This window comes from Dermacentor albipictus, chromosome 9, assembly GCF_038994185.2.
Source record: "Dermacentor albipictus isolate Rhodes 1998 colony chromosome 9, USDA_Dalb.pri_finalv2, whole genome shotgun sequence".
NCBI classification, from domain to species: Eukaryota; Metazoa; Arthropoda; class Arachnida; order Ixodida; family Ixodidae; genus Dermacentor; species Dermacentor albipictus.
Window position 1 is genome coordinate 112,164,419 of NC_091829.1, and position 14,607 is coordinate 112,179,025.

The following is a 14,607-nucleotide window of genomic DNA, read 5'->3' on the forward strand; positions in this document are numbered from 1 at the left end:
TCTTGGTACCAGCAAAGTTTACGCTTACAGTGAAATATGACCATTTATAAATTTTATGTATGACATTTTTTCACGAAATAGCTTCTTCCTGAGTGCAGCACAATGTTAGGAAACATGACAAAAATCTTATGCTCCCATTCGCGAATACGCCACAGTATACCTGATGCTATAATTTCCCATGTTTAATACTGCACACTCAGAACGTACACGCGAGTACCAACAATAGAAACATTCTTTCTAATACTACAATAGATGTTCCTATATGCAATGAAAAATTCTCCAGATGATTTTTTTTTCTGTTTTAGAACTGGTGGCTTTCCGCGTGTTGATTTATTAGCTGCACCAGATGGCCATGCAAGAAAATTTTGTAGGTATATCTAACAATAGAAACCTATTTGCAAGCACGCTATGGATGTGTTGCGGAAGCCTTTACCCTTGAATAATATATGACTACTGGAGTGCGCAAAAACGGCACCGTCAAACAGATAGCCTTTTAAAGCGGAAGCTGTTATGAGCTCATTCCTGAAGCGGTTTTGGTCCAGAAGTGATGGTGCTCGTGCCGCCGCTGGTGTCCGTATCAGCTATCGCTGCCAATGAGAGAAGAAAATACACAGTTCGCTTCGGAACCAAACCCAGGCCCGCTAGGTAGAAGTCAGCTACTCTTCCACTGAGCCACGCCAGCGCTTTCCAGCATGCGGCGAAAAAAAAAAACCATATAAACGCGTTCTAGCGCGCGTGGAGACACGCGATGTTACTTGCGCGCCACGTAGCCTGGGAACGTGCACATCTTATGTTGTTGCACCTTATTTCACCCGGTAGAACGCCATGTAATAGATGCGCAGCCAGAGGGAGAAGGCTTTTAAAGACCCTTTGAGGAAGAAATAGAAGTTTAATGAGATATATGCAAGAATGCTAGAAGAATAGATATTGTGTACCTGATTTAAACAAGCTGGCTAAGTGACTGTCCGGCGTGTTTCAAAGGGGATACCACCAAATCATTGTCATCATCATTAGCATCCTACCGTGCCGTTTGCCTCGCGATGTGTGATGCATGTCGCGTAGCATCAATACTGTGACGCAATCAGCTCTCATGCACACGCGCACTCAGTTGTCTGTAACGCCCCCTTTGATAGTATGCATATATGAGTGCGTTCCGATCAATAAAGCCCCTTTTCTTGACCCACATGATTGCGTGCAAACTACATGGTGTCAGAAGTGGTCAGACTGTGGCCGGTGTACGCGGCTGGTATACGCAGCCTTCGCAAGGAAAGCAGACGGGTAGCAAGCCAACAAGCACGGCTCGAAGGTCCGAACTAGTACTAGAATGGAGAACGGGGAACAGCGCCAGCAGACCAGCGCCCAGTCACCTCGCTACTGCCACCGTTGAGAGTCCTGGACACTACAGGAGACGTATGGCAAAGGTGGAAGACGTGGCGGCAGGTGTTCGAGCTCTTCGTAACGGCAACGTACCTAAACCAGCAACCCAAAGAGGTACAGGCAGCCACGTTTCTCATGATTATCGGGCAGGACGCGCGCAAGACGTATAGCACTTTTGCTTTTGCACCGGATGAAGACAAGTCGGACGTAGACGCCCTGAAGCTTAAATATGAGGCCTTTTAAAAGTCCGCACTAAATCTAGCCAATCACGAGTTTCGTTTTGGAAACTGGGACCAAAATCAGGGCGAAAGCTTCAACGACTGGTTAACAGACCTACGAGTGCTAGCAAAACATTGCGAGTTGCAAAAAGAGCGCATGCTCAGAAGCCGCATTATTCTCGGGATAGGAGACAAAAAGCTGCAAGAAAATCTCGTCTTTGAAAATGCTTCATTTTCAAAGACGGTTGAAATGTGCCACTCGCGGGAACATGACAAGGAACAGTGCGAAGAAATACAGGCACGCCTCAAAAGTCATTACGTTGCCGAGATGAACACACTATCTGAGGAAAAAGGTAGGCATTGCACAAAGTTGGCAAAGGTTCATCAGACTGACTATGTCTGCCCCGCAAAAGGATGCACATGCAGAAAATGTGGCGGAAGGAATCCCTTCGCCATGGACTGTAAGAAGATGGCCAAAAAAATTTACCCGAAAGAGGAAAAGGTAGCATCTATTGAAACGCAAGACGGCGAAACGCTAGGCGATTTCTGGTCGGAAACATTATCGCATGCACGTGGGAAAGACTATCACTGGACGGCTACCGTTCAGATAGAAGGAAAACCAGTTTTTCGCAAGCTGGACACAGGCGCAACCTGCTCAATTATCGCGCGCAGCCAGTTGCAGAAAGTAACAAACAAGCAGCAGCCACACGACGGTAACGTAGTTTTAAACACGTTCTTTAGCTTCCAGAAAAAAGCAAAGAAACAAGTTCCTCTCGAAGTTGCAATGACTGGAAGAAAGATTCAGATAGCCTTTTTTGTTGTGGAAGACGATGTTGCCGTGACATTGAGCGGCGCAGTTGCTGAAGAGTTAGGCTTACTCCAAATAGTATCTTCTGTCGAGCAACTAGGGCTTTACTATGCTGCAAAACCTTACGAATACGTGTTCGAGGATCTAGGTCAATTGAAGGGTACAGTTTACCACCTGACGCTCAAGCCTCATTCACAGGGGGTGGTGAAACCAGCACGGCGGATTCCAATAGCATTGCAAAGCAAGGTGCAAGCAGAGCTGGACCCCATGGAGACATCGGCAGTGATGGTGCAAGTGACAGAGCCGACGGAGTGGGCCAGCGACATGGTAGTCGTCACTAAAGGAGAGAAGGTACAAATTTGCCTAGACCCTTTTGAGCTAAACAAAGCACTGCTTTGCGAGCACTATCCAATGCCAACATTGGAAGACATAGCATCTTCGATCAATGGCGCGCAGTACTTTACAACATTGGATGCATCCCCGGGTTTCTGGAAAATAAAGCTAGATGAAGAAAGCTCCAAAATCTGCACAATGAGCACTCCCTATGGCCATTACAGGTTCTTACGGATGCCGTTTGGGATCTCTTTCGTACCGGAATTATTTCAGCATGTAATGCACCGAGTACTAGAAGGCCTCAAAGGCACAGCGGTTGTCATTGACGATATTAAAGTGTGGAGCGGAACGAGAAGCGAGCATGTAATCAACCTTGTAAACGTCCTGCTTCGATGTCAAAATTACAACCTGAAATTGAACCGAAAAGAATGCCGTTTTTTACAGGAATCTGTCCGATACCTAGGACACGTTCTGACACGTGACGGGCTGAGTTTGAATCCACAGCGGCTAGAAGACATCCTGCAAGTCCAGACGCCAAGCAACCAGAAGGAGCTGCAGATGTTCCTGGCCATGGTAAATTTTGTCTGTCGCTTTATTCCTTATATGTCAAACCTAACAGCTCCACTTCGAGGGCTACTAAAGAAGGATGTCGCGTAGCTTTGGGAAGACTGCCAAGAAGCAAGCTTCAAGGCTCTACAGGAAGCGCTTGCTGCAGCTCCTGTATTAAGGTACTATCAGATGGGCAAGCCGATCATGCTATCGGTAGACGCCAACCAGAGCGGAAGTGGCACAGTAATTATACAGGATACAGGAAGTTCATCGAGTGTGCCCAACGGGTTGTTTACAACCTCCCGCTTTCATGTGGGAAGCAATATATCGGACAAACTGGGCGTTGCCTCAATGAACGGCTCCGCGCACGCAGCAACAATGTAAAAAATGGCTCCAGTGGTTTCTTGGCGGTTCATTGTCGCGATCATGGCTGAAATCCTCTTGAGGAACAATGCACGATTGTTTCCCGAAGCAGCACGCAGCTCATCCGTGAAATACCTGAAGCGCAAATGATCGCAAAATTGGGTGATAAGTGTGTTAGCTTCCCTTGTCTGGCCCTCACAGAAAAAGAAATAAGTTTCTTGGAGGCGGCATCACATGACTCGTAACTGTTACATGAATGCGCAGTTCTTTTCAACGCAAGAGCATGCGCGGTCTACATGGCTTCACATGTATAAAATTGGTTCCAGTGGTACAATTAACTTAGTTGAAAGCTTGCGCTTGGTGTGTCGTCCTCTTTTACGTCCGTGTCGTTTTTTGTAGTGCAATATCATATAAATATAGCATGTTAACATTTGGTATTATTTTACCTGTTATAGCAGCGCATAATGCGGTACCATAAATTATGTTTTTTGACAAGCTACAAAGAAACATATTTAACCTCTCCCAAGTGCTCAAGGAGTAATGATTTCTACAGTTAGTTCATACAAAATAACATATTGAATTTCCTAAAATTATAACTAGATGGAACTATGGCGCTGTGATCGTTCAGCTAACACGGTGAACTGCCCTGCTTGCAGCTCCCATGGAAACTTGCGCCACGGTTACCTCTAGTAATCGCATGAAACTATATGAGAGCTGCAAGCACAGTAGTTCATCATGTATGGGAATGATGGGAAGAGCGTGGGTTTCGCTAAACTACAGCGAGCATTTTTCTGACAGTACGGCGCTATAAAAGATTGAGTCACTTTATCACATGCCCACGTGGCTGAAGGTGAAAGCATGTTTGCTCACGAGACATTAGAAAAATTGCTTAACAATTTCATTACAATGCATATCAACTTCTTATTACTTATTTTCTCCAACCAATGCTCGAATACTGAATTGCCCTAATTGACGCTACTATAATTAAACATGCCTTAAATAAATTCACTTTTACTAGCGCTATAGATTGTGGAAGCGACTCCCACCATATGTTATAGGTTGGAGTGCATATATTAACTCTGTTATGATTAACTGTACCGTAATAAACTTCGTCTTAGCTCTAAGGGACCCGGGTTCGATTACCACACAAGCTCGAGGGTTGGACTCCTACCGAAGTTCGTTGGTTCGAATGCCCGAAATAGCTCTACCTTAATTACCTTTGCCTTTTTTTGACATGACGACTGGCGTCGGAGCCAGCTGTGGAAGACGACACACACGAGAGCAGTGGCCCGAGCGCAATTCCCCGCGAAGTGAGCTTACGTGACTGTCGCTACCACACGCCGCGCTTTCAAGGCCACCGTCTGATGAGACGTTTAATGCTTTAGTGTTAATAACTAGGCAGTCATTATCAAAATTATCCGACGGCAGGATTCGAACATAGGAGCTCTAGCACAAAATGCCGATGTACAAAACCTTACGCCACGTGCGCGGGGAGAAACGGAACCATTGTAATGAGCAGCGTTTGTGTGGGCTTGCAGAGTCCTCCATTAAAAACGTACACATTGCATCGACCTTATGTCCAATTTCGGCCCATATAAAGTGTAATAATCGCAGCCATAAGAATGTCTGTAGCCCCGAGCATGAAGATCAGACAAAGCCATCTACTAAACAGGTTGTCCCACACAACTTGAACCAAAGTTTTAAAAGTGAAAGGCACTCCGGACGCGTGTTGAACCAAATGTATAATGTTCCTACTGGTCTACAGTTACTCAGGCTATTGTTTATTTTCCCGTTAACTAACGTATTAGTTATGTTTAAATTATTAACTTTCTTAGTATTGGCTGCAGACACCATGTGTGATACGCAAAGCTGCAGGGCAGCTTGAAAAACCTCTCAATAAATTCTTTCCAACACGATATATCTCACGTGGCTCTTTCTTTCCGCGTTCCAAAGAAAGCCTGCGAAATGGGTAAAAATACCATATGATTGGGTGCTCGCGCACTGTTATTGTGCTGCTCTCAAGCGTGCGATGGATGAACAAGGTCGACTGCAGTGAGACTGACCTGCGACAGGGCATTATGCCTAGTGTAGATATCTAGGCTTGGGGCTCGTATCGCATGACGGTGTGAATGTATGCTGCTGGCCGAGCATTTCGGAAGCGATGAAGTGTCTAAGGACACAAAAAAGAAAAAAAAATGAACGCAGCATTTCGATTCTTCCTTAAAGAAGGGCGAAGTGCATGACGGTGATGGAAGGTGATGATGGCTGCTACAATTCTGCTTTTGTAAAAAATGACCTTCTAGTAGTTTTTGAATTAAACGATGACGCTACAACTGTAAACGTTAGGGCTCGAATAACAGCGGATAAATCACACGGGAACAAAACTGACTAATGGTAAAAGAAACGTTCGCTATATTCAAGGAAGTTTACGCATGTCCTCTTCAGACGGTGACTATTTTCGCACTGGCCCCATCTTCTCTCCTTCTCACACCTACTGTCTACCAGACGTTCTTTTTTGATCTCGCACTCCGCGCGTGCGCATCTCTTCGTGGTCGCAGTATCGGGTGGCCGCCTCTGGCTTCACACATGTGCACCGTGCCCGGCACGTCAGTACCTGAGAGAGGGCGCCTGCAACAGGCCGCTCCAGTTTACTTGATGTAGATCATACCTTAGGTACATCGTTTAAACCATTCCCAGCGAGTTGCAGTATATCCAGTGCTCTTTAAGCGCCCGTATCCCTGCATGTTCGCGCAATTAAAATCACTCTGCATGGCCGATGTGTCCCGAAAATGGGGATATCTGCTTCAGAGCTCTCCGTGCTGCTAAATGTATGTGTGTGCGCATGTGTCCAAAAATCTTCCAAACATGCTTACTCATAGCCAAATAGAGTTTGGAATAGTTTTCTGCCCCGATAATTGCCGCTCCTATCAATTTGTACCGATGACCGCCACAACGTGTAAAAGCGAAGCAATGAGCAATTTTATTCATGAACTGCTATCCTCTAATACCATGCTGTGGGCGTCATTCTAACTTCGTGCATTGTTTTTTTCTTACAGCGAACCTTTCTTTGCATCCGCTCGCGGACTTTCATGACCTGGACTGCTGGATTGAGCTGTCCTTGCGCATAGCTCATTAAATAAAAAAAATATATTTCGTGCCCGATGGTAGGATATAATCTCGCTTCCCCTGTACACGATACTCTATTACGCCATAACCACGGGTATACTTCTATTACGGTAATTCAAGCTAGCTCTTTTAGATAGTCACCGGGAGCACCACACTGCGTATCACGGGCGCGCAAGAGCAAATGTAGGAGCCTCAGTTTCCGTTAGGCCAATGATGCGAGAATAAAATGGGCGAACTTTTTCATCAACCGCTTCATGAAAGCTTCGAGTAACATAGAATGACTGATGCGTGTACGATCTTATTAGTTCCTTTGCTTTTAGTTGTGCGTTACCATGCTTTGCTTAGCGACATTTGTTTTCATTACAGCATTAGGTGCGATCCCTTTGTGTTTCGGCTTTCGGGTAGTGAGAAATGAAAAAGAGATCTCGTAAGTGCTTCTGCGTCCTGCAGCGTGTCTAGCCTGGAGTGTTGCTGTTTTGAGACTACTTTTCCGTCTGACGCCCCTAATCATATTCGCTGAGGCGATGCAGAGACATCCTTCCCAGTTTTCGTACATGCAAATCAAGCCCTAATGGCAGACAGCAGTAAAAGCAGCTATATTGCAGGTGCCTTTGAACGATTAGAGTTGTTCGCGTCGAAAGATGTTTGCAGCCAATATTCTTCATTAGGAATATTCAGACATGCGGATAAATTGGCAACGCTACTCACTGACAGAGCTCGCTATTACGAATGACGCAGCGCTTCTCAAATTCTGACTTGGGACGAATAACATTAGGGCCAGAATTGAATTAGCCGCCATTGTCATGTGCACACAGAAAGCACGTCATAAATCAGCTGACTCTCGTTGCTCGCTATCTTTTCTGCCAGTACTGGCACAACTATTTAGAAAAGAAGGTGAGACCGCGAAGCATGCGCCTCTGGAGGGGACTTTAGATAAAAGAAGAAATTGGTGCAGGCATACAACCGTGCTAGTAAGGGACGCAAATGGCAAAAGATACAGAAATGTGGCAAGAGCCGTTGCATGGCATACTATTTTCGAACAGACAATGTATAATGCGTCGAGGCGTCTCTAGTCGAGAAGAACAAGACGACGATGCTGAAAGCGTTTCTCGAGTTTTCTGGACGTGTCGGTCCTTGTACAAGGGGGGAGTAAGCCTACATAATGCGTTGGGATACGCGTTTAGAAAGAAAACTGCTTCAGTGAAGAGCAATACTTTTATGAAGAAAAAATTGCGCGACAATAAACTCACCATGAAGTCAGAGCAAAGCGCACGACTTTGTGTGTGCGCGATGGCGGAAGTGGGCTGACGATGCTCCCAGCCTTTGACGGCAACAAAAGCCAATGTTTATTATTTTACTAGAGGTTTACTGGTGAAAAGAAAAATAAAGTACCGGCAATCTTTGCCAGCAGGCTGTATTTGTTCATGCCATTATGTGCTTCATTTTTTGTGGTAATTTCGAAAGAAGCGCATAAAATACGAAGCCCTTTGCGCAAGAATCCATTGGGCATTGCCAAAAAGCCGGGATAAATGGAACCACAAAATTTCATTGCTAGCAGCCGATCATTAGGTAACAAAATAACGAGTGTGGGTGAACGAATGAGCCTTTCTGGGAAGGTGCAATTATTCATCTTTGAAATGTCTTTGAGCATCGCAGCTGGATTCGAATAGTTCTATTTCTACATCTCCGCTATGATATAGTCACGTCTGTTTGACAATGACTTTTCCTTAACACGTAGCAAACGCACGATGTCGCGTCGTATATTGCAACACCAGTCGCGTGCAAATCTTTCGTTGCCCCCGTTGCTTAAATTGATTGCAAAGCATGAGATTACGCCTTGTTCTATCTTATGTGTGATCAGGTGCGCTCTTAGTGGCCGCATGTTATTTAGTAAGCTTTATATTTTGTCTGATTGCACAACTTGGCAATATTTATCGAACTAGTGGTGTATTTACATAGGAAGTCATGCTGCTTTCAAGTAAGCAGACATCATGAAGTTGCAAAAAAATTTAACAGACTACAACTAGAACTACTGAATTCAAAATTTATTGAGAACAGTTACAAATTACTGCCCCTTAAAAGTGCTGGAGCCATTCCTGAAGAGTAATTCATTACTTTTACGTTACTTTCCTCAAAACGCATGTTATGGAGAAAAAAATACCTCAGTGTCCTTCCAGTCTGTGCATTGCACTATCTTCGGGATCAGCTCACATATGGGGATTGCTCAACGCCTGCGTCACCTCCGCCGGGTGTTGGGCCTCTATTGCACTACCTCCGGGATCGGTCCACGTATGGTGAGTTTTTCGCTTTCATGAAAATTTCTTGAACGGTGAAAGTATAGAGCTTCACTGTAAAATGGAAACCACAGCGAGTTGGCGTGCAATTTGAGTGCCTCCTTTGCAGCCCTACACAAATTATTCACTTTCCCTGAACAATTTCTTTTATTGTAAGCACTTCGCCATTGAATCTGAAAACTAATGTAAGTGCGACATGACACTGCCGAATAAATGTATGCGTAGGAATAAATGCTGACGACTAAACGATGATTCAGTTCTGTGCACCTGGCAAGCTGAATAGCCTGGGAACAATACCACATTTGAGGACACTAAAATATTGTGGCCCCGAGAAGAACCACAAAAACAAATTTGTAAAGTGTGGCTGGGTTTGGTACTCATCGCATAATCCTGTCTAGGTGTTCGCAGTTATGTTGGGTAAACCAGCCGCTGCATGAACGATTGGTTTTGAGAGCATTCTTACAGTGCAATAAAGTTTGCTGGCGATTTTCTTGCTATGCATTGTTGTATGTGTACCTGTTTTGCATTGTTTAACATCTACAGGGTTGTAGGGCTAAGCACGAATCAGCTTACAAAGGAGATTATGGAAGCAGTAGAGATGGCAACTTGATTTAAATGTGAGAAACCATGCCATCTATCACGCTGACAGTAAATAAATTTGATTTTATGGGTGAGCCAATGCAGATTACTTCTAACTGATGACATTTCAATCTCTTGTATATTTTTCGATTCTGCGTGCTGATTTGCTCAGATTACGTTGATGTCTATTGTCCATAAAGTAGCAAGTTGTCCCAAGTACCGCCTCTCTATGTGTCTGTATATGTTCTTTTTTCGTCCGTGTCACGCTCGCACTTTCTAACATTCCTATTCATAAGAGCCCATTATTTTTCAATTATGCCTTTCTTTTTTGTTTTGCTTCTGGATATTTTTTTATTGCAAATGTTTACGAGACTAAAAGCACACCTTTTACTGGATTTGTATGTTAGTAGCGAGCAAAATGCGATTTGTCAATGTACAATTTGTTCTAAATATAACTGTCTTAGCACGTGACACGTAACGTTGCATGTCCCTTCAATCCTCGTTGAGCCTATTTGCTATAAACACTTAGCGAATAGAATACCACTTAAGCACAAATACTTCTTTATTCATTACTATGGAACTCGCATAACAGACTTCCGCAATAAAAGTCCCAGTGCCCTGAAATCGCAGGAACAGCGTTATTGCACCTGTGCAAGGGAAACAAGAACTGTATTGGGTCTGCCGTAATGTGTAAAGGGTTCACATTATAGAAGTGAATCCATTTTTTGAGACAGATTGGACCATACCACGATTTGCGGTGCGCATTGTGCCCGAGACATTTACAGCTTTCTAGTAATCTGTGACGACAGCCAGCTATATGAATGTATGTAGCTCAAGAACAGCGTGTTTTAGGGCATCATTATCACTTCCTTGCCACTACCATTATCTTTTCTACAAGAATTGCTAGAGGGAGCTCTGATGCAGTGAACGTTATTTTAACGTAAAAATAAAGGGTAGTACGTAAATGTGCCTCACACGCACAGCAACGAGTGCATGAACTACATTACAACAATATTACGTCAGATTATTTTTATTACATTTCTGCATTGATATTTTTCCGGTTTTACAATTCTGAAATTTTGAATCAATCCGAGGTTTCTGACCATGTCCAGGCATTATTTCTTTGGCGATTCTTGCTTGGCACAAATTATTTTGCGCTGTTTCATTAAAGTGTCTAAGTAGCAATAGCCCCGCTGTGCCTCATGTTGTTATTGCATTGTGTTAAATTATCAACGTTACAGACGTTGATACACTTTACAGACGTACATTAAGAGGATCTTCTTTAACGCCAGATTCGCTACTTTCATGTCTGTGGACCTTATTTCCCTTGAGAACTAGGGAAAAAAGATCTATTTGTGCAAACATATTGCTCATTTGAAAGTTACGCGTGCAAAGCCTTGTTGTGTCTCACTATAGAAGTCATGCCGCTAAGAGTATTCCTTTGTTTTGTGCCGCTGCATAAAACAGTGCATTCCAATGCATACCACAAAGCATAGCATTCAGCGAGAACGGAAGATGTTCTAGTCTGTATTAGTGTGCCCAAAGATATGGCTTTTTTTGTAATGCGAAGCGTCATTTGATTTATTCTGGGCACTTTACTGTAGGTAGACTCCCGTGTCGCCAGGTTTTGGGTCTTATTAATAAAATGAAAGTGGCTGCAAACAGTTGAACCGAGTCTTTCACGTCGTTCACAGGAGTCTGATGTATTATCGCGTGGATGCTTCTCTTCTTTCTAACCTGAGTAGCTACTTCCAGATGTTTGGCGTGTGCATGAAGTCCCGTTTCTTGAATTCTTCTAGAGTTCATTTCAAGTGGCGCCAAAGAAAAAAAATACACATGAACAAGGAAAATTACAGGGCTGGCGCTGTCCTGTGCTGCCTTTAATGCACCTTTACGTGAGCATGCGCACTGTGTCAAGATTAAGACTGGTAGTAATCTAGCTGTTCTTTCTGCAAACTGCGCCTGTTCACCCCGCCTAAAAGGCACACGTGTGCTTAGCAGATACAATGACCAGATCACTAGGGAAATGTTTTAGGACTTTTTAATTTGTGAGTTAGGAGCCACTTGCGTAAGCGCCCCTTGTACAGCTCTTTGCGATAAGGAACTTAAGCTTCTTGTAAGTCAATCAGTTTTGATTGTGTCCATGGGCCTTACAGCGTAAAACTATTCCAATAGGTTTTTATTCCATTCTTCTGACGTCAAATTTGCGTAACCGCCGACGCAAGTATCAGGCGGTCATTCCCAGGGTTGTCTGAACAGACCAATGAAACGCTCTCCTCGTTCATAGGAGGTCACTTTTGTTTGCTTGAGAAACGAATAACATTGCCTAGACTGAGCGGCTTGTCTTATCTAATTGGCTGACAAGAGGCGCGGTGCACGCTCAAGTGGAGAGGGATTCGATGGGGCTGAGCCACTGCACTAAAATTGATAACCGGATCAAGAGAGCGGTGCCGGCGTCTGTGACTGGTCCGCTTTCGCTTAATTAGCTTGTGGTGGCTGTTCGAAAATCGCGGCATCATACAATAGAAGCTTAAGGATGATGCTGAAATGGATCCTCAGAAAAGAAGAATTGGCAGAAGAAGACCGTAAACGTGCCGAAAGTGATCTAAAACGTTACACGGCCACGCATAACAGCTTTATTATACGCAAATAAACCTACGCTCTCCGGCAGGTGCGAGTCGCCAGTGCCTGAGCGATCGGCGGCAGCCACCTTTTATTCCTTTCGGAACTAGGCAGCCTGTGGCTATTCAGAAGAAAATTCAGTGTTGTTCGGCACATTAATACATATTTAACGCGTACGCGTCACTTTGACGCGGTGAGTTTTTGCGGTTTTGTGACGTCGCATGACAGCCATGTGAAGTCGGTGCAGCCTGAAAACTTTTGACCAATAGCCGAGGGCTAATGGCAAAAAGGGGTTGAATCAGAAATAACTTTTTTTCTTTTGTTGGATCAAATCATTCATAATCAGTGTGTCCATGTCACATTACATGGGTTCCCAATCTGATGTGACGTGTACACATGGATTATGCATGATTAGGCATGATTTTTTTTCACAGTTTTGGTGACGTCTCATGACAGACAGCTAAAGTGGGGGTGGTCCAAAAACGTTTTTGAACAATCTCGGTGGGCTGATTTCAGAATGGTTCATAAAAATGTTTGGAATAGTTTTACGTTATAGCGTCCCATACTGTTTATTTTAGATTTGTATACCTTTACGTTTGCGATGCATGCGCAGCAGCAGTTGATTGACGATGACTCGCCTTCCTTTTCTTCTTTTGTGTCTTTCAGAACATTGTGAATATCAAGATGCTGTTGCCAAATCAAGATGCTGTTGGCAGCAGCGCTGGACGTGTGCTATTCCTTATCATGAATGACTCGTAGCAACAAGCTCGCACCCAAACCCTTCTAAGGCTTCTATAGTGTCACCAAATGCTTTCATATGCTTTTTTTACTTCACCACTTTCTAGATGCGTTTCCCAGCCCCTTCCTTGTAGCAGCTAGCAGTATGTAAAAGTCCACTGCCTAGAGTTGCACAACACTGCACTGCCTACATGAACAGCCAAGGTCAAGCAATTAACGTTTATTCGACAGAGTTTAAATTTTTTTGTCGTTTTCCCATAGACGGCATGACAGAGACAGATTCGCATTATTGAATAGGAAATGTACAAAGATGCCTTCAGAATCTGTGTTTCGTTCGCTTACACCCTCCCAGTATACCTATGAAGAATCGGATAGTCGGAATATTTTGAATTCACTCTTTGAATCGTCAAAGCCAACGAATTCAATAACGGCCCTACTAACAGCTTGCTGTAACCCTGCGGTGCTGGTAAAATGCGTGTTCTTTTTTTATACCACCCACTTCTCTCTGTAATGCCTTGTCCATGAGAGAAAATAAATGAGTTGAAATAAAATGAAAGGCCGGTGCACCAATTTATTTATTTATTTCTGCATTTGTTTTTTTTATTTTACCTACTTTCAAGGCCTAGTAGGCACAACAGAGAGGAGTGGTGAATATATCCAATATTTGCAATACAGGACAAGAAGAGAAAATCAAACTATAAGGCACTTTGAACGGCTATCTTGAAGTTCGTGTTGTAGCGAATTGAGACTGTGGAGGCGGGAATGCGGTTCCATTCACTGGCGGTTCTTGGGAAACCGTAACAATGGATGAATCACCCCCTCGACATACTATGGTAGTTGTCTCTATCGTGGTCATTTCGTGCTATCGTCGTTCCCCGACATGAGTAATTCACACAACCGGTCGCCATAAACAAACACGTGGATCCATCTGGTAATGTGGTGCGGGACCCAAAATGGATGCACCGCCAGCTCGTATTACATTATTGCGTCGTATTATAATGACTGACACAGTGGGTTCAATTTGGACAATTTGTAATGTAGAACCTTTAGCTTGCGGGCCACAATCTAAATAGTTGGGAAATCGGTAAATAGTTTTTTGACCAACGACTGCACCGAATTTGATGATAAACCTATTTTGTGGACGCGTCATGGAACGAGTTTAAAAGACAGCGGTTTTCCCCTTTCACTCCCGCGCAGTACAGATGGCTGCAGCAGTGTGCCGCCAGTCCCACCGCTCTGTACCGTTTTCAAAGTAAGCTGACCTCTTACTGTGTAACTTTTGTATTGTTTCCGGGCATACTGCTTCAGAGGGGCCCTTTATCACTGATAATGTATATGTTTTAAGTGATTACTTGTGTTTTATGGCCATTATCTTGCCTTACCAAAGAAGAACCAAAATGGCCTCCTCTTTAGAGTATAAATGACATTCGTTATTTTTGGTGGTCCTGGTTTTAGTAAAAATTATTTTTGGTGGACCTGACATTCGAAGCCGGTATGACGCTGTTTGGTGCGCAAAACAATGATGTGTTTGGATGGCCACACGACGCGTTATATGGCATATCTTGCCACCGCCCAAATCTCTTTCTTTCTGTGTTCATTT

The 14,607-nt window shown here is 43.9% G+C and overlaps 1 protein-coding gene across 2 annotated transcripts; it reads left to right on the forward strand.

Annotated features, from left to right (window-relative positions):
• The first annotated feature begins 1,156 nt into the window (after positions 1-1,156).
• On the forward strand, positions 1,157-13,511 carry LOC135919442 (uncharacterized). 2 transcript variants are annotated; one of them, XM_065453273.2, is made up of 5 exons: positions 1,157-1,491; positions 2,602-2,754; positions 3,181-3,309; positions 8,952-9,068; positions 12,936-13,511. In XM_065453273.2, exons 2-5 carry the CDS (start codon positions 2,671-2,673, stop codon positions 13,026-13,028), a joined length of 423 nt encoding a protein of 140 aa, XP_065309345.1. In that variant the 5' UTR covers positions 1,157-1,491; positions 2,602-2,670; the 3' UTR covers positions 13,029-13,511. The 2 variants fall into 2 exon arrangements, 1 of the variants encoding a protein (XP_065309345.1); XR_010569961.2 differs by having other exon boundaries at positions 1,159-1,491; positions 8,926-9,068.
• The last annotated feature ends 1,096 nt before the right edge of the window (positions 13,512-14,607 follow it).

Bases quoted from the DNA above. Each gene is read 5' to 3' on its own strand.
- LOC135919442 (XM_065453273.2), top strand. From the start codon at position 2,671: ATGGAGACATCGGCAGTGATGGTGCAAGTGACAGAGCCGACGGAGTGG. The intron at 3,310-8,951 runs GTAAATTTTGTC...GTGTCCTTCCAG, and splicing joins TGCAGATGTTCCTGGCCATG to TCTGTGCATTGCACTATCTT. The intron at 9,069-12,935 runs GTGAGTTTTTCG...TGTGTCTTTCAG, and splicing joins CCGGGATCGGTCCACGTATG to AACATTGTGAATATCAAGAT.